This window comes from Hirundo rustica, chromosome 22 (genome assembly GCF_015227805.2).
Source record: "Hirundo rustica isolate bHirRus1 chromosome 22, bHirRus1.pri.v3, whole genome shotgun sequence".
In the NCBI taxonomy this organism is placed as follows: Eukaryota; Metazoa; Chordata; class Aves; order Passeriformes; family Hirundinidae; genus Hirundo; species Hirundo rustica.
The window spans coordinates 6,320,536-6,344,230 of record NC_053471.1 but is presented as its reverse complement, the minus strand read 5'-3'; the positions used below and the strand labels follow the sequence as shown (position 1 = coordinate 6,344,230).

General features: G+C 62.3%; 1 protein-coding gene across 1 annotated transcript; it reads left to right on the top strand.

Moving 5' to 3' along the window:
- KLHL17 (kelch like family member 17) lies at positions 1–17,661 on the top strand. The gene is given in 13 exon segments (XM_040084712.2): positions 1–39; positions 8,378–8,634; positions 9,807–9,928; positions 10,301–10,522; positions 11,437–11,553; positions 12,311–12,524; positions 13,876–14,020; positions 14,357–14,524; positions 14,820–14,908; positions 15,694–15,767; positions 16,463–16,644; positions 17,417–17,597; positions 17,599–17,661. Coding segments are annotated over 12 exon segments (1,776 nt in total). The 5' UTR covers positions 1–39; positions 8,378–8,420; the 3' UTR covers positions 17,647–17,661.
- The last annotated feature ends 6,034 nt before the right edge of the window (positions 17,662–23,695 follow it).

Here is a 23,695-nt window from a genome sequence, read left to right as displayed (position 1 = left end):
GCAGCATCCCCCGCCTCGGGCCGTGGCCGCCCCGGAGCCGTGAGTACCGCCGGGGCACGGCCCTGCCGCCCGCACCTCCTCTTCTCTTCCTCTCCGTCTGCCTCTTCCTCTCCCTCTTCTTCCTCCTCTCTCTCCCCTTGTCCCTCTTCCCGGCAGGGCCGGGGCGCTCGGACCCGCGGGAGGACGGGAGCGGGGGGATAACGGAGGGGTCCCCGGGCGATGATGGGGGGACCCCCGGAGGTGTTGCCGCTCCATCACTCCCGGCTCTGCCCCTGCGCATCCCTTCTCGGAGAGCAAGTTTGCTTTCGGGGTACCCCGGGGGACCACCGGCGCCGTTTCCAAAGGTTTTGGCACCAGCGGTGTCGCTCGCAAACATTTGCGGAGGTTTGGAGCGGCCGATGCCCTTCCCGGCCTCTGTGGCCGCTCTCTCTGCACAGCGGCATCATCCCCGGGGCCGGCAGCATCCCTGTGCCCTCCTTCCCTGTCCTCTGCCAAGTCCCGCCGAGATCCCGTTGGAAATGGGAAAAGCCGCAGCTCCGGAGCCCCGGGAGCCGCCGCAGAGCGGGGCTGGCGCTGTCCCTGTCCCTGTCCCTGTCCCTGTCCCCTGCCCTCGGTGCCGCACACGGGGCTCGGCGCTGGCCGTGCCGGGCGAGCTGAAGGGCACGGGGAGAAGCCTTTCCTCGGGTTTTCTGCAAACTTGTGGGGGCCTTGGGATGCGGCTTTTCCGTGGCCTCTGCAGTGGCTGTCAGGGCAGAGGGCTCTCCTTGAGCCTCGGCATCGCTGCTGCTGGGGCTGGAGCTGGGGCTGGAGCCGGTCCCGGCAGCTCGGGCCAGGCTGGCAGCTGCTCTGGTTCTGCTGGCCGAGCAAACGCCTCCCTCTCCAGGGAACAGAGCCCTGGCCCTCGGCAGGGAAGGAGAAGGTCCCTGCGCTGTCCCTGCGCTGTCCCTGCGCTGTCCCCTCTGTGACAGCCCGCAGGAGCAGTGGCCTTGCTTTGTTGGGTCTCTGTGCAGGATGCCAGCTCTCCTGTGACTTCAGCGCCTGCTGTCCCACAGCGTTATCCCGGGGGGCTCTGCCACGCTGGAGGTGGTTCTGGAGTGATTCAGCAACACGTGGATGTTCCTGGGTGCCCTTAGCACCAGGATGTGCTGCTTTGGTCCAGGTCCAGTGTGTTGGGGCTCACTGACCCCTCAGCATAGAGGCCTTTTGGTTTTCACCCCTGCAGCCAAAGCAAACCCCTCCCTGCAATCCCTTCCCTCTGCGCCCCGAGCCTCTCCCCTGACCCGTGAACATCTGCTGGAAACCCTTGATTCAGCACGGCAGTGAGTAACACTCGGGGAGATGTTGGGTGTACGGATCTGACTTTCCTTCCTGAGCGCTGAGTGATTAATGAATCACAGCAAAGAGCAGCTAATGCCGAGCGCACCAGGAGCTGGCAGGCGGAACAGGCACCTGCTCCCTCGGCTCCGGAGCCCAGCATCCCAACGGAGCTGCTCCTGAGCGTCTCGGGGGGCTGCGGTGGTCCCTGGTGCCTCCTGCCAGCCCGGCTCGGCTCGCTGCGGGTGGCACGGGGACGTCTTTGTTCTGCCGGCGCAGACAGCGGCCATCTGCCCCGGAGTGGAAATCAAAGCAGGCGTGCTCTGAAGGCTGGAGATGTGCTGCTCTGCCTCCAGCAGCTCCAGAAGTGGACTCCTGGATCTCCTGCCTGCAAAGCCTTGCTGCCTGGGAGGCTCCACCTGCCCTGCCTGGCCTGCTGCAAACCACCCCCGGAGGATGTGGCTCCTCAGGGACACGAATTCCAGCTCCTCCAGCTGCAGTTCCCAGGCTCTGGGACCTGCTGGCCTTGGCAGTGCCAGTGAGCTCAAGGCCGTGGTGTCACATGTCCCTCAGTGTTTGGGGATGCGGCCCGGGCTGGTGCTTCCCACAAGATGTGAGGGAATTCTTTTGTTTCCTGGCTTGGGAAGACTTTCCCGCTGCTCCACGGGAGCTCAGGGCTTGTTCGGAGCAGGAGGTGCGGAGCTGGTCCGCTCAGTGTTGGCAGAGAGGGGCTGGGGGAGGCTTTGGGAGCCGTCCCTGAGCGTGGTGTGGCTGAGCCGGGCACTGCCCACTGCTCACCTCCCGCTTTGGAGACACAGCAGGACTTTTTATTTTATTTCATGTCCTGCCCATCTGCCAAGGCTCCCCTTGTCTGCAGCCAGCAGATCCGAGTGCTTTTCTCCTGCTTTCCCTGCTGCTGCTGCCTCATCTCACAGTCGTCCTTCCCTTTAGAGGCCGAGTGCCGTTTCCTGCTGAGTCCCCCCAAGTTCATCGCTGTCCTGTGACATCAGGGCGCTGTGACATCAGTGGTGACCCGCTCTGAGCTGGCCCAGTGTCACCTGCAGCGGCCAGCAGGGAGGTGAAGGACACAGCCCCTGCTGGGGCCGAGGATGCTGCAGAGAGGGAGCTGGGGAGGGTGGCTGTGCTCAGGTCAGGCTGCCTGCCACGGCCTCAGCGCTCTGCCCTGGTGCTCAGCAGTCTGGAAACCCAGCTGGGGACAGAGATCCTGTCCCGGGGGAGAGCAGGGGCTGCTCAGGCCTGGCAGCGCTGCCCGGGCTGGGCTCTGGCTGCGTGCGCCGGGGATTGGCGCTGCCCGCGCCGTCAACCAGCACGGGGTGAGACAGAGCTGGGGACGCCGGGCAGGGGAATCAGGACGTGACCCACATTTCCAGCTCCTGTCAGAGCCACAGGGCTCACTTTGCTCAGCTTTTGGTGCGCTTTGTGCTGGGCCGGGAGCTGCAGTCTAACCCCAGCGCAGCGGGGACCTGCACGTTCCGCTGAGCGTCTCGAGGCAAGAATCCATTTCCGGCCCCTGTTTCTCCCTACCCTGGGAATTCAGCATTCCCAAACCTCCCCCAGTGCTGACCCTCACAAGCAGCTACTTGAAAATGACCCAAATATTGGCGTGGGTGCCTCGGAATCCCTCAGCCGTGGAGTCCTGCTCGGAGCTGCAAAACACAGGAGACAAAAGCTGAGTTTGGAGGTGTCTGAAGGAAGAGGCTGTGGGAGGCGAGGAGGAGGCTGTGGGCACCAAGATGAGGATGCCCTTCATCCCTCTGAGAGACGAGAATGCCCCCAGGCACTGAGCCTCAGCCTCGTGCTCCTTCCCCTGGCTTTTTGGGGTGACTGAGAGCGACTCGGAGCTTCCAAGCAGAACAGGAGGGACGAGGAGCGAGGCTGGGACTGGGAGCGAGCCGCAGCCGGGCGTGTGTGCAGCAGGGCCCGCTGCTGGCAGCGCAGGGAGGGGCTGTGCCGGGCCGGCGTGCCGAGCGCCCTGCTCGCCCGGAGCCGGCGCCGTCTCTGTGCCTGGAGCTGGCCACCGAGTGCAGCTTCTCCCTGCGCTCCCCGCCCCCCCCCGCCGAGGCTCCACATCCTCGCTGGCAGCTTGTCACTTCTCTGCAGATGTCTAGACAGGAGGATTCAGTGCGTGTCAGTTATGCCTAATTCATTTAAAAAAAAAAAAAAAAAAGAGAGAGAGAGAGAGAGAGAAAATAAAAAGAGCCCCAACCCTCCTGGGAGCTGGGGATTCTCAGTCCTGCAGACTCAGCGCTGTCTGCGCTGCCCTGCTCTGCCTTGAGGCTCCGCATCCGTGCCAGGGAGCTGCAGGAGCAGGCGAGGGAAGGCAGGGGCAGAGGGAACGGAGGAGAGGAGCTTTGGGGATGGTTTTTGGGGCCGGGCTGTGCTCCGTGTCTCGCTGCTCGCCCCATTTGCGCGTTCCCGTGCCCCCACCGCGGGGATCCAGCTTCCCTGGCGCTGCCAATCCCCGATTCCTGCTGGCTCCCGAGGGCAGGGCTGGCTCCAGCTCCCATCCGCGATCCCAGCCCGGCCCCAGCGCGGAGCTCGGCCGCGGAGGATGCGCGGCTCAGATCCCCGCTCCCTGCCGGGGCCGAGCACACAATGAACCTGCCGCTGCGCGCTGCCGGCGCCTGTCCGAGCTCCCTGGGAGCGGGCACAGCCTGCCGGGGCCGAGGAGGGACCCTGAGCGGTTTATTTTCCGTGTCAGCGGCGCTGACGTGCCGCATCCCGGCGGGGATTTAGTCCTGCCTGGATTTAGTGCCCGCTTTGCAGCTGGGTGCTGGCCGGACGCAGCCGAACCGTTCCCATCCTCTCTGCTGGTGTTTGCTGTGGGGAAGGGAGCAGGGAAGGTGGGAATGCAATTTATCCTGTAAATGGCCCTCTGAAAGAAGGAATAATTTGGGATATCCGAGTCTGAGGGGCGGCGCAGATCCGCTGTAGCTGTGAAAACAGCCCTGGCCTTGGATTATTGATGGAAAAAATGCTGCTCCACCGTGATCCCCTCCCTCCGCAGCCATCCCAAGCTTTTGCTCCATCCCGGGGGGAGTTTGGCTGTGCCCTTTCGGAGGGCACCACGGTGCCACCTCGCTTCGTGCTGCTGTGGCGCCCCGGGCTCCTCCGTGCCTCCCCCAAAGGCAGCGCTTGTGTGGGGGACGCAGAGCCGTGCGCAACCAGCTGCTTTTCCAGGAGGGCCGTGGCACAAAGGGACGGGGACACACGGAGGGAGGGCACGGATTACAGCTTGGCTGCCTGGCAGGCCTGAGGGCACGGGGGCTGTCCCCTGCCCCGCTGTCCCCTGCATGGAGCAGCTGCACAGGATGTGTCCCTGCTGCCTCCCGGCCCTCCTGCCAGACACAAAATCCCCATCCAGGCTGTCGACAAAACAGCTATTCTCCAGGGCCTTCCTGGGGAAAGGGCAGGCTGGGAACTTCTCCCTGGAGGATCCTCTGTGCCCTCTTCATTGCTCAGCACACTTCTTTTCACCCCCAGCAAAATCTGGGGTTTTTTTGTGCGCAGGGAACAGGCCTCCCTTTGGGCAGGGATCATTTGCATTAATTAACAGAGCTGTTATGCATGGCCACGCTCTGGCGCGGAGAAGCCAAACAAATGCCTCTTTTTTTTTTTCCTCTCTCTCTCTTTTTTTTTTTGGTTTTGGTTTTTGGGGGGTTTTTTGGGGTTTTTTTGGGTTTTTTTTGTGCCACAACCTCAGAGTTATTCCAAGGGAGGCAGCACATCCGTCCCAGCCCATGGGGACACGTGCGCTGCTGCTGCTGCTGCTGCTGCTGCCCACAGAAGTGAATTTGTGCTTCCTTCCCCACCTCTGGAGCTCTGGACACTGTCTCCCGTGGGGCAGGCAGTGTTCCCCGTTAATTACACCCCACGGACCCTCATTTCCTGGGAATGAGGCTGGAACAGGGAAGGGAGGAATATTTAGTGCTGCCAGGGAGGAGGGGAGCCGGGCACGAGGCAGCAGCAGGGGTGTTCATCCCTTTTCCCACACTGGTTTTGGGCTGATCCCACAAAGCAGAGGAGCTCTGATGGGGACAGGATCTTGTGGGGTGGAGGGGACAGTGGCACTGGAGGGGACAGTGGCACTGGAGGGGACAGTGGCACTGAAGGGTTTGTACCCAAAGCTTCACCCAGCCCCGTGCCAGGGCTCCGGGAGGGTGACACTGTCCCATGGGGCTGCCGGGAGGCTGGAGCCAAAAATTCCCCAAGCACAGTGGCCTCAGGCCGCCAGGACTGTCCCCTGGCTCGGGGACACCCGTGGAGCCCGGTGGCACTGCAGTGGCTGGGGTGGCACCTCCCTCTCGTCCCGGCCGGGTGACACCGTGGCGGTGGCACTCGGGGTGGGTGGCACAGAGCCCTGTGCCAGCCCTGGGGACACAGGTCAGGGCACTGAGCTCTGCCTCCTGGCCACGTGGGTCACCGCAGGGAGGACAGTGTCACCCTTGTCACCCGCCCAGGGCCCCGCAGCCGCTGGTGGCAGGGCTGGAAGGGAGCCCGGCGCTTCCAGCTCTTTGGAAGTGTCCCCAAAAGCCTGCAGCAGCACCCCCGGCCAGCGGAGGGCACGGTGACACGGTGACACGGTGACATCCTGCTGTCCCTGCTGGAAAGGGCCCTGCCTCTCCCCTCTGCCAGGGAGAGGAGCAGCCTCGGGGATCTCGCAGCACGCCGGGTGATGCGAGTGGAAAAGGGCACCGCGGGCTTCTCGCCGCTCGGGAAAGGCGTTTATTCATCTTTTCTTTCCCTGCTCCTCCCCCGGCCTCCCGTACGTGCTACAACCGCTCCTCAGCGGGGAAGGGCAGGCACAGGACGCCGCTATTTTTGGGCTCGGCAGGGCTGCTGCGGAGGTGTGCGAGCACCCGGGGGATCCTCTCGCCGCAGGGATGCGGGGGCACTCCGGGCTCCCTTCGGATCCCAGCTGCCTTTTTCCCTGCTGCTGCCTCCCCCTCCTTCCTCCTGCTGCTCCGTCATCCCCTCCCGGCACGGGGGGAGCCGAAGGGTTTTTCGGAGCAGCCTGGATGCAAACAGCAGCGGGAGGGGGAGAGGAAAGCTCTGCATGAATAAACGTTCCTTGATCACGCAGGATTTGTCTTCCTGGAATCACAGAAGGGTTTGGCTTGGAAGGGATGTAAAAAGCATCTGGTGCCGTGGGCAGGGATGCATTCCTCTATCCCAGAGCTCCATCCAGCCTGTCCAGGACACTTCCAGGGACGGAGCAGCCACAGCTGCCCTGGGAAATCCATTCCAGGGCCTCCCCACCCTCAGAAGGAAGAATTCCTTCCCCATATTGAGGCCGAGTTTCCCCTCTTTGTTTGGAGCAGATGACATTTCCCCGGCAGGGCCTGGCCGGCGCTGTCGGGGTCGCTGTCAGCACGGGGTGTTGGAGCTGCGGTGGCTCCCACAGGGATCACCCAGCGCTGAAGCCTGGTTTTTAGCTTTCACCTTTTCCAGATTCTCCACTGCGTTGGTGTGTAACTCAGAACTTCATTCGGGGCGTGAGCAGGTTCTCCTCAGTTAGACAGAACAATCCTCTTCCAGCCCCAGAACCAAGGACAACGCTGCAGCTTCAGGCCCAGCTTCACAAAGTACAAACAGCAGCGAGGGGAGGAGGGACTGGGAGGATGGGAGTTCATTACCTGAGGCTGTAATTGGGGAATTAACCCCAATATATAAATGGACCAAAAATTATAAAACTGTGAAAACTGGTGAGTGATGGTTGTCCATTTAGGGTGAAGCCATGGCCAGGCTCTTGTACTGCCCGAGGTGTATCCTGTAAAGGCCATTGAATAAACACAGATTTATTCACGGAATTCACAGAATCACCAGGCTGGAAGAGACCTCCAGGATCATCGAGTCCAGCCCAGCCCCAACACCTCAACCAAACCCTGGCACCCAGTGCCACATCCAGGCTTTGTCTGAACTCATCCAGGGGTGGTGACTGCACCACCTCCCCGGGCAGATCATCCCAGGACTTTAGCACCCTTTCTGGGAAACACTTTTCCCTGGTATCCAGCCTGTATTTCCCTTGGCACAGCCTGAGGCTGTGTGCCCTCGTCCTGCCAGCGCTGCCTGGGGAAGGAGACCCCAGGTGAGCACAGGCACCTTTCAGGGAGCTGGGCAGTGATGGGGTCACCCCTGGGTCTCCTTTTCTCCAGCCTGAACAACCCCAACTCCCTCAGCCCTTCCTCACAGGGGTTGTGTTCCCAGCCCCTCACCAGCCTCCTTCCCTCCTCTGGACACGCTCAAGGGTCTCAGTGACCACCCTGAGCTGAGGGGACAGAGCTGGACACTGCACTCAGTGTCCATCCTAAACTGAGGGGACAGAGCTGGACACTGCACTCAATGTCCACCCTAAACTGAGGGGACAGAGCTGGACACAGCACTCAGTGTCCACCCTAAAGTGAGGGGACAGAGCTGGACACTGCACTCAGTGTCCATCCTACACTGGACACAGCACTCAGTGTCCATCCTGAACTGAGGGGACAGAGCTGGACACTGCACTCAATGTCCACCCTAAACTGAAGGGACAGAGCTGGACACTGCACTCAATGTCCACCCTAAAGTGAGGGGACAGAGCTGGACACTGCACTCAATGTCCACCCTAAACTGAGGGGACAGAGCTGGACACAGCACTCAGTGTCCACCCTGAGCTGAGGGGACAGAGCTGGACACTGCACTCAGTGTCCACCCTGAGCTGAGGGGACAGAGCTGGACACTGCACTCAATGTCCATCCTAAAGTGAGGGGACAGAGCTGGACACTGCACTCAATGTCCATCTCAAACTGAACACAGCACTCAGTGTCCATCCCAAACCGGACACTGCACTCGAGCTGCAGCCTCAGCAGTGCCCAGCACAGGGGCAGAATGACCTCCCTGCTCCTGCTGGCCGCACCACTCCTGCTCCAGGCGCCCCCGGCTCTGTTGCCCACGCGTGTGCGCGCTGCTGGCTCATTCAGCTGCCGGTATTCCCTCCGCCCTGCCCAGCCCCGTTGCAGCGCTCCTCTCTAGCCGCGGTGTAACCCTCTGCTTCTCCCCGTGCCAGAGGCGGAGGGAAGGGGCGGCCGCCCCCCGCGCCCGCCGCAGCCATGGAGGGGGGCGTGCAGCTGCTGAACCGCGACGGGCACAGCAGCATCTCGCACAACTCCAAGCGCCACTACCACGACGCCTTCGTGTGCATGAACCGCATGCGGCAGCGCGGGCTGCTCTGCGACATCGTCCTGCACGTGGCCACCAAGGAGATCAAGGCCCACAAGGTGGTGCTGGCGTCGTGCAGCCCCTACTTCCACGCCATGTTCACAAGCAAGTAGAGTCCTCTCTTCCCCGGGGACGGGCTGGCCCTGCTGGCAGCCCTCCCCTCGCCAGATCCCCTCCCTGCTCCCTCTTCTCACCGCCCGGCCCTTGCGTGTGTCATTTCTGTGAGCAAGAGCAGGAATATTCCTCGTTTCAGTCACTGTCCTGCCCTTTCATGTGTGATTTCTGTGAGCAAGAGCTGGAATATTCCTCATTTCAGTCACTGTCCTGCCCTTGGTGTGTGTGATTTCTGTGAGCAAGAGCTGGAATATTCCTCGTTTCGCTCACCTCTGTGCCCTTTCATGTGTGATTTCTGTGAGCAAGAGCTGGAATATTCCTCGTTTCACTCACCTCTCTGCCCTTTCATGTGTGATTTCTGCGAGCAAGAGCAGGAATATTCCTCATTTCACTCACCTCTCTGCCCTTCATGTGTCATTTCTGCAAGCAAGAGCAGGAATATTCCTCATTTCACTCACCTCTCTGCCCTTTCATGTGTCATTTCTGCGAGCAAGAGCAGGAATATTCCTCGTTTCACTCACTGTCCTGCCCTTGTGTGTGTGATTTCTGTGAGCAAGAGCTGGAATATTTCTCATTTCACTCACCTCTCTGCCTTTTCATGTGTGATTTCTGTGAGCAAGAGCAGAAATATTCCTCGAGTCACTGCCTTCCCTGAATCCCTTTGCCCATGTGCAGGATTCTGGTGTCCCCCTCCTGCACAGGATCCTGTCCCCCATCCTACAGAGCTGGTCCCCAGTCCCTAGAGGTGGGCAGGACGCCTTCCAAAAACGAACCCCTTGTTCCATGCATGGTTAAATCCTCCATTTCCCTGCCTCCGCTGATTCCCTTTGCCCACAGCTCCGTGCACAGGGATCCTGCTGCCCTTTCCCCTGTCCTGGTCCCCAGCTCCTACAGCTTCTCCTCGCTAAGAGCTGAGCAGAAAACCTCCCTGGGCTGTGGTGTGGAGGTGCTCATTCCATGCTCATTCCTCCATTCCACTCCCTTCCGTGATTCCCTCTGCCCTCAGCTCCCTGCTCAGGATCCCTCCTGGTCCCCACTCCCCAGAGCTGCACAGAGAACCTCCCTGGGCTGGGCTGTGCTGTGGAGGAGGATGCAGCTGGTTCCACACACCCCAGCGGCCCTGCTGGGGGGTTTTTGCTCATTTTTGGTGTGCTTTGCCCCAGATGAGATGAGCGAGAGCCGCCAGACCCACGTGACGCTGCACGACATCGACCCGCAGGCGCTGGAGCAGCTGGTGCAGTACGCCTACACGGCCGAGATCGTGGTGGGAGAGGGCAACGTGCAGGTAGGAGCTTTTCCCCACATCCCCCTGCTGCACAAAGCTGTTTCGTACCGTGTTTGCCGCTCCTCTCTCCTTGTGCTCAGCACTGTTCTGTGGTGGCGGCTGGGTCTGGCAGCGCTCAGGGAGTTGAGCTGCTTCCCTTGCTCGAAGCCCTGTGCAGTTCCCAGCCCCATTCCTGAGTTCTCCTGGCCCCGGGGTGTTACAGGGGTCCCTCCCAGCTGTTCCTTACCCTAGAAACCAGGAGTGCTCTGTCCTTTCTGTGCCTGGAGGTGCTCACTAAACCTGCTCCGCTCGCCGCTCGCAGTGGGACGAGGGTGAAAATCGTTTCCTTGCCCTGGAAACTCCCTTTTGCCCCGTTCTTTTCCACCCTGCCAGACCCTTCTCCCTGCTGCCAGCCTGCTTCAGCTCAACGGCGTGCGGGACGCTTGCTGCAAGTTCCTGCTCAGCCAGCTCGACCCCTCCAACTGCCTGGGCATCCGGGGCTTTGCTGACACCCACTCCTGCAGCGACCTCCTCAAGTCTGCCCACAAGTACGTCCTCCAGCACTTCGTGGAGGTGGCCAAGACAGAGGAGTTCATGCTGCTGCCCCTCAAACAGGTGAGGCCCCGCTGGCAGACTGGAGCTCCGGCTGCAGCAAAGCTTTTCCTGCTCCGTCGGGGAGTGAAAACCCGAGGGATCTGTGCTGAGGGCACGGGGTTTGGCACGGGCTCGTGGCCAGGTTCTGGGCTTTGGCCCCACTCTGTTCAGGCTGTGGGAAGAGCTCTGTCAGCAGGCTGAATCCCACGGGAAACAAGGATTGGAGGGCAGGACAGGGGGGATTTTGGCCACTGGTGCTTGCTGCGTGAGCTCTGAGCACGCTGCCCCGGCTCTGGGAGCACAGCCCAGGGAATAGGGCCTGGCTGCCCTGGGCACGCCGCTGGGATGTTTAAATCAGCTCAGATAATGTTTCTTGCTGGTCACCATGTGGTGCCAGAGTGGCCCCTGGCTCGTGTCCCTGGGCAGGAGCAATTCCCAGCCCTCGCTCGGCGTCGCTGTGCGCTCCCTCGGCGGGATCAGGCGCTCCCTTCAGCCATTCCCGGCCAGTGGGAGGCTGAATGTGAGGGGAGGGTCCACAGCTGCCCCTGCCCCAGCTCTGCAGCCCTTGGCAGGTGGAGGGGCACTTCTGGGAGCAGCCAGGCCTCCTGGGTGTGTCCCAGGAAATACGGAAGGGACAAACGCCAGCGGAGCCATCTCCCTGATGCCGCTGACAGTGACAGGAATTGTCAGGGGCTGCAGCAGCCCCAGCCACAGCACGGGGGAAGAGCCAGGGAGGATGGTCAGAGGTGTCCCCACCAAGCTGCACCTGCTGCTTTTGGGGCACCCAGCTGCAGTTTGGAACCCCCAGCATCTCCAGCAGGCAGAGCTCTGCCTCCGGCACTGCCGTTCCTCTGGGCCCCGGGCTGGGAGCTGGGAACGTCTCCCTTCCTCCCAGCCCACAGCAAGCAGCACTGCGCTCCCCACCCTCCCTGCAGGTGCTGGACCTCATTTCCAGCGACAGCCTCAACGTGCCCTCGGAGGAGGAGGTGTACAGGGCCGTGCTCAGCTGGGTCAAACACGACGTGGACAGCAGGAGACAGCACGTGCCCAGGGTGAGAGCGCTGGGAAGGGGCTGGGAGCGTGCTGGGAGAGAGATGAGAGCGCTGGGAAGGGGCTGGGAGTGTGCTGGGAGAGAGGTGAGAGCGCTGGGAAGGGGCTGAGAGTGTGCTGGGAGAGAGGTGAGAGCGCTGGGAAGGGGGCCTGGTTCTGCCCACCATCTCCAAGTGCCTGGGCTGGGTGGGCACAAGGCTGGAGGAAGCTGCAGGACGGGACAGGAGCAGCAAGTCCCTGTCCTACCATTTCCAGTCCAGGTTGGAAGGGACCTTAAATAAATCCCAACTCACTCCACCCCCTGCCATGGGCAGGGACACTTTCCACTACCTCAGGTTGCTCCAACCTGGCCTTGAACACCTTCAGGGATGGGGCAGCCTCAGGGCAACCTGTGCCAGGGCCCCACCGCCCTCCCTCTGAGTTTCTCCCTGATCTCCAAGCTCAGTCCATCCCTTTTTAGTCTAACCCCGGCCCAGTGGCAGTGTCCCAAGGCCTGCTCTGCTGTCCCCCTGTTGTAACAGCCCTCTTGTTAGAGGGTAAAAATGAGCCGAGACACAGAATTCTTGTTAAACCCAGCGTAAAAAGGGTCCCGGTTTATTCCTCTTCACCGCTCAGTCAATCCAACCATTCCCGGGCTCTGGCTGCAGCACTCGTCCTTGTTGGCTGTGGCTGCTGCTCACCAGGCTGCCCTGGTTAATTAACACAGCTCTTCCTGACCAGGGGTGAGCTCAGCCTATTCCCTTCTCCCACGCCCCGCAGCTCATGAAGTGCGTGCGGCTGCCGCTGCTGAGCCGCGATTTCCTCATGAGCAACGTGGACACGGAGCTGCTGGTGCGGCACCACTCGGAGTGCAAGGACCTGCTCATCGAGGCCCTCAAGTACCACCTGATGCCCGAGCAGAGAGGGGTCCTGGGCAACAGCCGCACGCGGCCGCGGCGCTGCGAGGGGGCCAGCACCGTGCTCTTCGCCGTGGGTGAGGCCCTGCTGCCCCCTGACCCCATCCTGGGGTTTTTTGGGGCTGTGTTTGCACTGTTCAGCTGTGCTGCGAGGGGGCCAGCACCGTGCTCTTCGCCGTGGGTGAGGCCCTGCTGCCCCCTGACCCCCATCCCGGGGTTTTTTGGGGCTGTGTTTGCTCCGTTCGGCAGTGCTGTGCCCAGCGGGTGGCCGGTCACTGGTGGTGTTCCTCGGGGCTCTGTGCTGGGCTCAGCTCTGCTCAGCATTTTTATTGGTGATGTGGACGAGGAATTGAGTATTCCGTCAGTAAATTTGTGGATGGCGCTGAGCTGGGAGCGTGTGGTGGTCTCTGTTGGAGGGCAGGAGGGCTCTGCAGAGAGACCTGGAAGGGTTGGATGGATGGGCAGACTCCAATAAGATGAAGTTTAATAAGTCCAAGTGCCGAGTCCTGCATTTTGGCCACAATAACCCCCTGGAATGCTCTAGGCTGGGGACGGTGTGACTGGACAGTGCCCAGGCAGGAAGGGTCCTGGGGGTACTGATGACATCCATGAACATGGGCCAGCAGAGTGCCCAGGTGGCCAGGAACATCAGCTCCTGGCCTGGAGCAGGAGTGGTGTGGCCAGCAGGAGCAGGGAGGTCATTCTGCCCCTGTGCTGGGCACTGCTGAGGCTGCAGCTCGAGTGCAGTGTCCAGTTTAGGATGGACACTGAGTGCTGTGTCCGGTTTGGGATGGACACTGAGTGCTGTGTCCAGTGTAGGATGGACATTGAGTGCAGTGTCCAGTGTAGGATGGACACTGAGTGCTGTGTCCAGTTCAGGATGGACACTGAGTGCTGTGTCCAGTGTAGGATGGACACTGAGTGCAGTGTCCAGCTCTGTCCCCTCAGCTCAGGGTGGTCACTGAGACCCTTGAGCGTGTCCAGAGGAGGGAAGGAGGCTGGTGAGGGGCTGGGAACACAACCCCTGTGAGGAAGGGCTGAGGGAGCTGGGGTTGTTCAGGCTGGAGAAAAGGAGACCCAGGGGTGACCCCATCACTGCCCAGCTCCCTGAAAGGTGCCTGTGCTCACCTGGGGTCTCTTTCTCCAGGCAGCGCTGGCAGGACGAGGGCACACAGCCTCAGGCTGTGCCAAGGGAAATACAGGCTGGATGTCAGGGAAAAGTGTTTCCCAGAAAGGGTGCTAAAGTCCCGGGATGATCTGCCCGGGGAGGTGGTGCAGTCACCACCCCTGGATGGGTTCAAACAAAGCCTGGATGTGGCACTGGGTGCCAGGGTTTGGTTGAGGTGTTGGGGCTGGGCTGGACTCCATGATCCTGGAGGTCTCTTCCAGCCTGGTGATTCCGTGATTCTCTTTGCCCTCCCCGAGCAGGTGGAGGGAGCCTGTTTGCCATCCACGGCGACTGCGAGGCGTACGACACGCGCACGGACCGCTGGCACATGGTGGCCTCCATGTCCACGCGCAGGGCCCGCGTGGGCGTCGCGGCCATCGGCAACAAGCTCTACGCCGTGGGCGGGTAAGGGGCACGGCACGGGGCAGGGAGCGGCCGGGGAGGTGGCACCGGGCTGCTCTGGGCAGCAGGGTCCTGGTCAGGGTCTCTGGGGCAGCCATGGAACAGCTGTGGGGGCTCTGGCTGCCTCCTGAGCTGGGAGCATTTCCCTCCCATTTCCCTTCGGATCCCTGGCTGGTTTGGGCTGGAAGCTTAAAGCCCATCTCATCCCACCCCGTGCCACGGGCAGGGGCACCTTCCACCATCCCAATCTGCTCCAAACCCCGTCCAGCCTGGACACTGCCAGGGATGGGGCAGCCGCAGCTCCTCTGAGCAGCCTCTTCTCCCCTTCTCTCGCTGCAGCTACGATGGGACCTCTGACCTGGCCACAGTGGAGTCCTACGACCCCGTCACCAACTGCTGGCAGCCCGAGGTGTCCATGGGCACCAGGAGGAGCTGCCTGGGCGTGGCAGCCCTTCACGGGCTCCTCTACGCTGCTGGGGGGTACGATGGGGCCTCGTGCCTCAACAGGTAGGGATTGCCTCGCTCCAGCCCTCCCCGCCCCTGCACGCTCTGTCCTCGGAGCTGGGAGCTGGCAGCCCTGCCCCTGCCCCTCCAGGGGATGTCTTACAACCCAGCTCCTTCCATTTGGACAAAAACCCCCTCACTTTGTGCCCCTGTGCCCCAGCAGCACCCAGCCTGTGCCAGCTCCCCGCTCCGTTTCCCCTGTCTGTCCCGAGGTGCCCCCGTGTGCCCGTGTCCAAGAGCTCTGACCTGGGCTTTTCCAGTGTCCCACCTTTTGTCCCTGTGTCCCTGCCTGCTGCAGCGCCGAGAGGTACGACCCCCTGACGGGCACCTGGACCTCCATCGCTGCCATGAGCACCCGCAGGCGCTACGTGCGCGTGGCCACGCTAGGTGGGTGCCGCCTCGGGGGGCCGGGGGGTCCTGGGCAGGCTCTGCTGCGCTGCCGGGGGGCTCCTGCCGCTGCTCTGCTCCAGCCCCTGCCCCTCTGCCCGGTCCTGACCTGCTCCCTGCCTCTGCCCTTCTCAGCATCGCTAATTACTGGGGCTCCTGCGGGGATCCACGCGTTGTTCTCGTCCGGTTTGGGGCGAGGGGCTGCCTGTGGGTGATGCCCTGTCCCTGGAAAGGAAGGGACAGCCTGATTAGTCCTTCGCTGTGGGAGCAGGAGTCCTTGGAGTGAGGATCCCAGCCCCGCTCTCACCCCAGCGGGAGCTGCATCTCCCCGGGGATGCTTCCCAGTGTTCCCGTGCCTGTCCCCTGCCCTGCTCTCTGCTCTCAGCTCTCGCTGCTGCCCCAGAGCTCCCCTGCCCTCCATCCCCAGCTCCCTCTGAGCCGCCACAGCCGATCCTGGCATTCCCCTGCTCCGGCCTCCTCCGCTAAAAATACCCCGGGGCTCGGGCGGGGAGCACCGGCAGCTCGGTACCAGGGGGTCGGGAGGGAGCAGGAGCTCTCCGGGGAGCTTTGCAGAGGAGCTCCCTGCCCAACATTTCACACCTCTGCTGCTGGGAGGGGAGGGAGCCGGGCTGGCCGAGCCGGGACGAGCTGCCTGGGGCAGGGGAGGCTCAGCCTGGACCTACGCGGGCACCTCCAGGGTGGCACCTGGGGTGTTGTAGGGACGCTGTGGCGGCACAGGGACGTGTCTTTAGCTCACCCCTGTGCCTCTGCGGCTGTCTTTGCAGAAGGCAACCTCTATGCAGTCGGGGGCTACGACAGCTCGTCGCACTTAGCCACGGTGGAGAAGTACGAGCCCCAGGTAAACAGGGGAGATCTGGGGGGCTCCTCTGCTCCTCCCCTCTTCAGGGGTGCCTGGAAGGCCTTAACCCTCCGTGTGTGGTGAGAGGGAGGGGATCAGCAGGGACAGAGCACCCGGGGTGCAGTCCTGAGCAGTCACCCAGAGCTCCCTGTGGGGTTTTGGCCCCCAGAACTCCCTCTGTGCCCACGTCCTGTGCTCCTGTACAGGGAGGGATCGCGTCCGTGCCCTGAGCTGTTCCCAGCTCCCCGCTGAGCTCCTGCTCCTGACACCCAGCGTGGGGAGCAGGGAGTGTGGCAGGCTGGGGACACGGGTGGTGCCCAGGGACACGGGTGGTGCCCAGGGACACGCAGGGTTGGGGTCCCTGCAGAAAGATCAAAGAGAAGCTCCTGGAGGCTTTTCATGAGCTGCAGCGCCCCAGCTGTGCTCACAGAGCTCGGAAATAGACCCAGCTCAGCCCCCGTGGCCGGGCTGGCATTCAGCTGGGGCACGACTGGTGGCCTGGCACGGGGATGGCTCCTGCCAGCTGCCACGGTGCCCTCCCGAGCCAGGCAGCAGAGATTCCTCCTGGGAGCTGCAGGGAGGAAAGAGCCGAGCTCCCCCAAAGGGGTTTTTGTGCTGGAACCGTGTGGTCAGGGCAGGAGCTGGCCTGGCAGGGAATGTGTGGGAATCACGGCTGGTGGGCTCCCTGTCCCCAGATCAACACCTGGAGCCCCATTGCCAACATGCTGAGCCGCCGGAGCAGCGCGGGCGTGGCCGTGCTCGAGGGGATGCTCTACGTGGCCGGTGGCAACGATGGCACCAGCTGCCTTAACTCCGTGGAGCGCTACAACCCCAAATCCAACACCTGGGAGAGCGTGGCCCCCATGAACATCCGCAGGTAAGGGGCTGTGCCCCCTCTGCGGCCTCGGGAGCGGGGACCCCGCGAATCATAAAGCACGGGCACATCCTGGGGTTTAGGGTTTGGGGTTTAGGGTTTGGGGCTGCGTTTGTGGCCACGCTCCCGCTGTGCTGAGAGCGACTGTGGGGAGTGCCAGGGGTGTTCTGCACCGGGATTTGTCCTCAGCAGTTTGTGTGGCCGTAAAGAGCCGGGGCTGGAGCTGGCTGAGCCCACGGGGACGCTGCTGGGCTGTGCGAGGAACTGAGGCTCGAGAGCCCGAGGATTTTGGGCTCAGGGAGTTTGGTATTCAGTGAGGTTTGGATGGGAGTGTCAGAGTGAAGGGGGAGATCTGTGGCTTTGTTTGTGCCCCAACAGTTCATTTTCACAGGATTTTTGTGGGGTTCTGGAGCTCTGGGCAGCTCCCTGCAGTGCTGTGCCCCACCAGTTCATTTTCACAGGGTTTTTACGGGGTTCTGGAGCTCTGGACAGATCCCTGTGGTGCTATGTCCCACCAGTTCATTTTCACGGGGTTTTTATGGGGTTCTGGAGCTCTGGACAGATCCCTGTGGTGCTGTGCCCCACCAGTTCATTTTCACAGGGTTTTCTGTGGGGTTTTGGAGCTCTGGGCAGCTCCCTGCCTGTTTGTGCCCCACCAGTTCATTTTCACAGGGTTTTTATGGGGTTCTGGCGCTGTGGGCAGCTCCCTGCAGCGCTGAGCTCCCCCCCGACACCTCCCCGCCTGACCCCCGTGCTCTCTGCCCGCTCCTTCCAGGAGCACCCACGACCTGGTGGCCATGGACGGGTGGCTTTACGCCGTGGGGGGCAACGACGGCAGCTCCAGCCTGAACTCCATCGAGAAGTACAACCCCCGCACCAACAAGTGGGTGGCGGCCTCCTGCATGTTCACGCGCCGCAGCAGCGTCGGGGTGGCCGTGCTGGAGCTCCTCAACTTCCCCCCCGCCCTCCTCGCCCACGCTCTCGGTGTCCTCCACCAGCCTTTGACGCCCGGCCCGGCCGTGCCTCGGCGCCGGGGCACGGCGGTGCCGCCCGCCCGCTCTGATGGGCGCGGCGCCGACGCCAGCCCGGCCCTCCCGGGGGGCTCTCCCCCGCTTTGGGGACACCCACCAGCCCACCAGGGCCACCAGTTGTGCTTCCAGGGCCGGCCCGAGCGGAGCGGGGGGCTCTCCCTCCGGCCAGACTCATCCAGCACCCCCCAGAAACGCTCCTTTGGGCAAAGAGGGGGCACCCGAACCGTTGCTGCTTCTGGCATCGCCGTGCTCGGGCCGTGCCACCGGGCGCTGCCAGCCCTGCCGGGGCCGCGGCCGGCGCACGCCGCGCTCCTCCGAACGTCACTGTAGCCAAACCAAGCCCTCTGCACTCTTCGGGACTCTGGGGCCGCCGAGGCTCTGAGGGTGTCTCTGATGCCTTAAACACACCGTGAGAGAAAGCTCAGCCTAGCCCAGTCCAGCCTGGACCAGCCCAGCTCAGCCTGGCTCAGCCCAGGCCAGTCCAGCTCAGCACAGCTCAGCCTGGACCAGCTCAGCCCAGCCCGGCCCAACCCAGCTCAGCCTGGCTCAGCCCAGGCCAGCCCAGCCCAGCCTGGACCAGCTCAGCCCAGCCCAGCTCAACCTGGCCCAGCCCAGCCTAACCCAACCCAACCCAACCCAACCCAGCCCAGCCCAGCCCAGTCCAACCCAGCCCAACCCAACCCAGCCCGGCCCAGCCCAGCCCAGCCCAGTCCAACCCAGCCCAGCCCAGTCCAACCCAGCCCAGCCCAGCCTAGCCCAGCCCGGCCCTGCAGGGTGGGCAGGGTGGGAGGCAGAGCTGGATCCCGAGCCCCCCTGAGCCGCTGAGGTGCCAGCTGAGCGTGGCTCTGGCCGGGCAGGTGGCCCTCGGGCCCTCGGTGGCCTCGGTGCCGTCGCTGCCGTGCCCGGGCTCCGGGGCTGGGACGCTCTGCACGCGGCCAGCCCGGCCTGTTTGCTGCTCCCCTCTCTGCAAAGCACGTCCTGGGTTTGCGGGAAGGGAGCAGCTCTTGGGGAAAAAAAAAAAGAAAAAAAGAACAGTCCAGCCTTCTGAAAGAGGAGGATTGCCTGGCATCATTCTTGGGGGTATTTTTTTTTATTATTTGCCTTTTTTTTTTATTTGAACGCTACTGTGACTTCACATCCCTTCATTTTTCACGCTGCCCTGGCATTCCCCATCCCCTCTGCCCTGGAGGCAGCAGAAGGGATGCAGTTCCTTTCCTCCTTCCTGGAGGAGGTGGTTCCTGTGCCCTGGAAGCCGTTCTCCCTGCATGGGTGGGGAGTGTGCACGTCTGCGGGGCCAAAAGCAGCGCGGGGGGCACCATTTCCAATTAGCGACTCCCCGGCAATTAAGCGACCGATTGAATGAGCTGAAGGTGGGATAAATGAGCTCCGTGAGGCCTGTCCCGGCGCCAGGCCCCCGGGGTGAGGTGTTTTCAGGGTGTTTTTGCTGTGTGTGTGAGCCGTGAGGTGAGGTCAGGTCAGGTGCTCTCCACACCAGAGGAACGACTCAACCACTGGTACCTCAGTTGTGCTCAGATGTAGCGTTGGAAATACGCTCCAGCTGTTTGGAACTCGATCCTCTCTCCTTCTTCCCCCCCATCCTCGCTCCCAGAGCTCACGTTTCACTCCCGTGAGTCTGAATTTCCAAGCAGCCAGAGATTTCTCCCTTTTTTTTTGTGGGGTGAAAGAAGGGTTTAGGATGAGACAGGGACTCCCCATTTTCAGATCCTTTTCTTGGCGGGCTGATTGCCCCTGGGCAGGAGCCTGCAGGTTTCCCAAGCCCACTGGCGTCCTTCACTAGCCCGCTCACTGTGCCTCATGCTGTACCCCGGAATTCCCAGCAGCTCCTGAAAACCAGGGCTGCTTCCCCCTCCGGCCTCTCCCCAGGGACAGTCTGAGCTTCTCAGGCTGGGGAGGGGTCTTTTTTGGCTTTTGGAACAGGCTCTAAATCTTCTTTTCGTCCCCTTGTTGCTGCCCCAGCCTGTCACAGCTCAGCAGCTCTCCCGTCTCCCTGCCCGGGCTCTGCAGCTCTCTCCTGGTCCATGTGGGCTGCCCCAGGAAGGTCAGAGGAATCTGCTCTGTTAAAAAGAAAACCGATGAAATCGGTGAAATCTGCTCTGTTTTGTGCATGTGCCTCCACCCGAGCCAGCGCTCAACCCTCTCCATCCCATTCCTGTGAGCAGCGCTGGGATTTCACTCTCGTGCTGGGCTCACATCCCGGTGTCCCTGGCTCCAGGGTCCCCTTTGGAGGAGGATCAGCCCAAAAACCCCGTGCAGAGGTGGAAGGGGCTGGTGCTGGGCTTGGCCCCAGGAGCTCAGGAGGAGTCAGGGGGAGCAGAGCCCAGCCAGGAGCTGCTGAGGGCGGAACGGGGCTGGTTCCAAAGGAGGAACGAGATGCGGCCGTGCCTCGGCCTCTGCCCCGGCTGGGGCTGCTGCAGGGTGAGCAGGGAGCCGTGCCTTGGGAGCACAACCCGAGGGAAGGGAGAAATGAGGCAGCTGGGGGGAGTTCTGGTGCCCTTGGCACCCGCTGGGATGTGCAAAGGGTGTGTGACGCTGTCCTGCTTCCATAGGGACAGGGACAGGGACAGGGACAGGGACAGGGACTGGGACAGGGACAGGGACAGGGACAGGGACAGGGACTGGGACAGGGACAGGGACAGGGACTGGGACAGGGACAGGGACAGGCGGACTCCTGTCCCCCCTGGCTGGGCCCTGAGCAATACCCCACCGAGCCTGCCCCACCCATCGAGGAGGGATGCTCCCATCTTGCCTCTGCTGCCCGAACTATGCAGGTGCTCGCTGCTCCCCTGTGCCGGAGGGAGGAGGAAGGGAAGGGCAGAACAATCCCCCGGCGCCCGCCGGGGGTCCCGAGCCCCCCTCCCCGACCCACACTGTGCGGACACGAGGTGTCGGCGTCCGCCCCGGCGCCTGCCGGGGTGCGATTGCTCCTGGTGCTGCACGTCCCCCGCGCCGAGGAGGAGGAGGAGGAGGAGGAGGAGGAGGGCTCGGAGGGGACGTGTGTCTGTGTCTGTCTGTCTGTGCGTAGCAAACCCCGTCCGAGGGGAGGAGAACAACTCCGCTTCCTGTGGCTCCCCTGCCGGTTTTACTCCGTGGTGTCTGACCCGAGGTGTTCCTTGTCCCAATTCCCGGCTGAGGAGTGTCCGGGCTCTGGGGGTTTTTCCCGGCAGGGCCAGCCCAGGCAGGAGCCCCTGCCCTGATCTGGGGGCAGAGAGGCTCCCTTGGCCTCCCTGCTCACACCCGGCCCAGATCCGTGTCCAAGCGTCGTCACTTTGATTTCTCTGTAACTTTATTTATGTGGAACTCTGTCTCTCTCTGAATTTTTTGCACTACGTGGGGCCGGGGAGAGGACACAAGCAATAGAAGCCAACGTGTACAATAAAGAGGTTTTCTTGGGTACCGGATCCTGCCTCGTGCATCCTTCGCTCCCCCTTCCCTGGCTGCTCCCGGGGCAGGGGAGGGACCCCCCGGCAGGGCACTCCCTGCTCTGAGCGGCCGGAGTTGTGCCAGGGGAGGGTTTGGGACGGAGATCAGGGAAAGGTTCTTCCCCCAGGGGGTGTTGGGCTCTGCACAGAGCTCCAGGAGCTCCGAGGCTCTCGGGGACGGGGTGGGGTTGTTGGGGTGTCTGGGAGGGGTTGGGCTGTGACCTCCTGGGGAGGGGTGTGATTCTCGGGGGTCTCATCGGCCTGGGGGGCAGCGCTGCAGGCTCCCAGGCGTTCGCTCAGAGCTCCCCTCTGGAGCCCAGAGCTCTTTGTTCGGCTCTGCTGGGGCACAGCTGAGAGGAGCAGCTTCCAGCCCAGCCCCAGGCTCAGCGGAGGGGGGCTTTGCATTCCCTGAGGGGTTTTGTGCCAGGAGCGTCCCCGCCGTGTCACCCTGAGCTGCTGGTGCTGGACACCTCTGCGAAAAGCCCCGGGGGCTTCAGAGCCAGAGTCACACCCTGCTGCCATCCGGCCCCGGTTTGGCCTCCCCGGGACTCCCGGAGCTGCTGGGTGCGAACCAGAGCAGGAGCCCCGAGCTGCCCCTCCGGCTGCCACCCCCAGCCCGGCCCTGTGGCCCGGGGACAGGCAGAGCTGGCCCCATCCTGCCCCCCGAGGGGAGGGCTGCCCGGGGAGGGAATGCTGGCATGGATTTGGTGCTGCAGGGGCTGCCCAGGGAGGGAATGCTGGCATGGATTTCATGGAGCAGGGGCTGCCCGGGGAGGGAATGCTGGCATGGATTTCATGGAGCAGGGGCTGCCCGGGGAGGGAATGCTGGCATGGATTTGGTGCTGCAGGGGCTGCCCGGGGAGGGAATGCTGGCATGGATTTCATGGAGCAGGGGCTGCCCGGGGAGGGAATGCTGGCATGGATTTCATGGAGCAGGGGCTGCCTGGGGAGGGAATGCTGGATCAGTTTGGAAGTGCAGGGGCTGTCCAGCGAGGGAATGCTGGATCAGTTTGGAAGTGCAGGGGCTGCCCAGGGAGGGAATGCTGGATCAGTTTGGAAGTGCAGGGGCTGTCCAGCGAGGGAATGCTGGATCAGTTTCGTGCTGCAGGGGCTGAGGGAACAGCGGCAGCTCCTGGCACCAGCCCCAGGGCCGAGGGGCGGCCGGAATGCCTGGCCTGTCCTGGCCCCTTGTGTCCCCTTTCCTGCTGCTCCTGCCTTGGCTCCTATAAATAACTGCCGAGCTCTAAAAGCCTCCCTGCAGCCCAGGCACTGCCCAGCCTCCGCTTCAGGCTCTTGGGGAAGCAGAACTCCGGAGAGCTTTGTGCCCCAAGCCGGTGACGGGGCTGTCCTCGGCCGCCGGTGCCACCTGGCCGTGCCAGCCCCGCTGCGGCAGCGCTGTCCCGGTGACAAACAGGACCTGCCGCAGCAGCAGCAGCAGCAGCAGCAGCAGCTGTGTCCCTGCCCCGAGCTGGGGAGGTTTTATCTTTAGAACGCACCGGAGGAACAGCACGTTTGCCGTCACGGCCTGAGCGCGTTAGGCACGGAGGCGGGCGGGAATCGCGCTTTCCCTGCGGGAGGCACGGCTGGGGCCGTGTGCCGCCGTGCTGCTCTGGCCCAGGAGGGGCCGGGCTGCGGCTGGGCTGGCACCGCGCCGTTCCCCGGCCGTGCGGAGAGCGCCGAGCTCACACGGGAAAACCCCTGCAGAAGTCACGGCATTTGTGATGGGGACCCTGCGGAACCTTGCTGGGCCAGGAAGGGTTAATGGATCCTGGGCAGAAAGGGGAGCGGGGTGAAGGAGCTGCTTTTAAGGGTCGGAAATTTCACGGCACCCCCGTTCTCAGCTGTTCTCTCCTGGCCAGCGCGGCCTGAGCGTGCAATCGCTTTTTTGGAGGAATATTTTGTTACTGCGAGGGTAAAACAGGAGCGGGAAGGGTCCAACGCTCCCTGTGGGTCTGGCAGCCCGCGGATTCTCCAGGAAAACCTCCTCCCAGAGCCCTCCTGAAACAGGTGCAGGTTTGACACATCGCATCCTTTATGGCGTTTCTCACATCGCTGTTATTTATTTTCACTAAATCTGAATTATTATTTTTTTTCCCCAAACATGCCATCAATCCGGTCAGTCTGACAAGGTCTGATTTCCACAGCCCCGTGTCGATCTGGATTAGTTGTATTCTCCTCCTGCAATTCTCGAAGTTAATCCAACTCCCTCACAGCTGTTGCATCATTTTCCCAGGAATTACTGGCAACCCCATAATTACCGGGGTGGTTTTTCGCACTGATATTCCCGTTAAATGATGCAATTCCTTTGCGAATTCCGTGGTCCTGCAAGACTTAGCTGCAACAGCCACCCAAGCCCTTTGTGCTCAGCTCTCTCAAACTTTCTGACATGAACTCTCTCGATCTTTTTTCATCCAGAGCATTCAAGTTTTGTGTTCCCTTCTTAGCAGCCACCCGAAAATGAAAAGGGTTTCTCATTTCCTATGGCTGTAATTCCTGTTTTGGGGAGGTTTTTTGGTGTTGAGGTTTTTTTTTTGTTTGGTTTGGTTTGGTTTTTTTGGCACAGAAACATTGAGTCTGCATTTA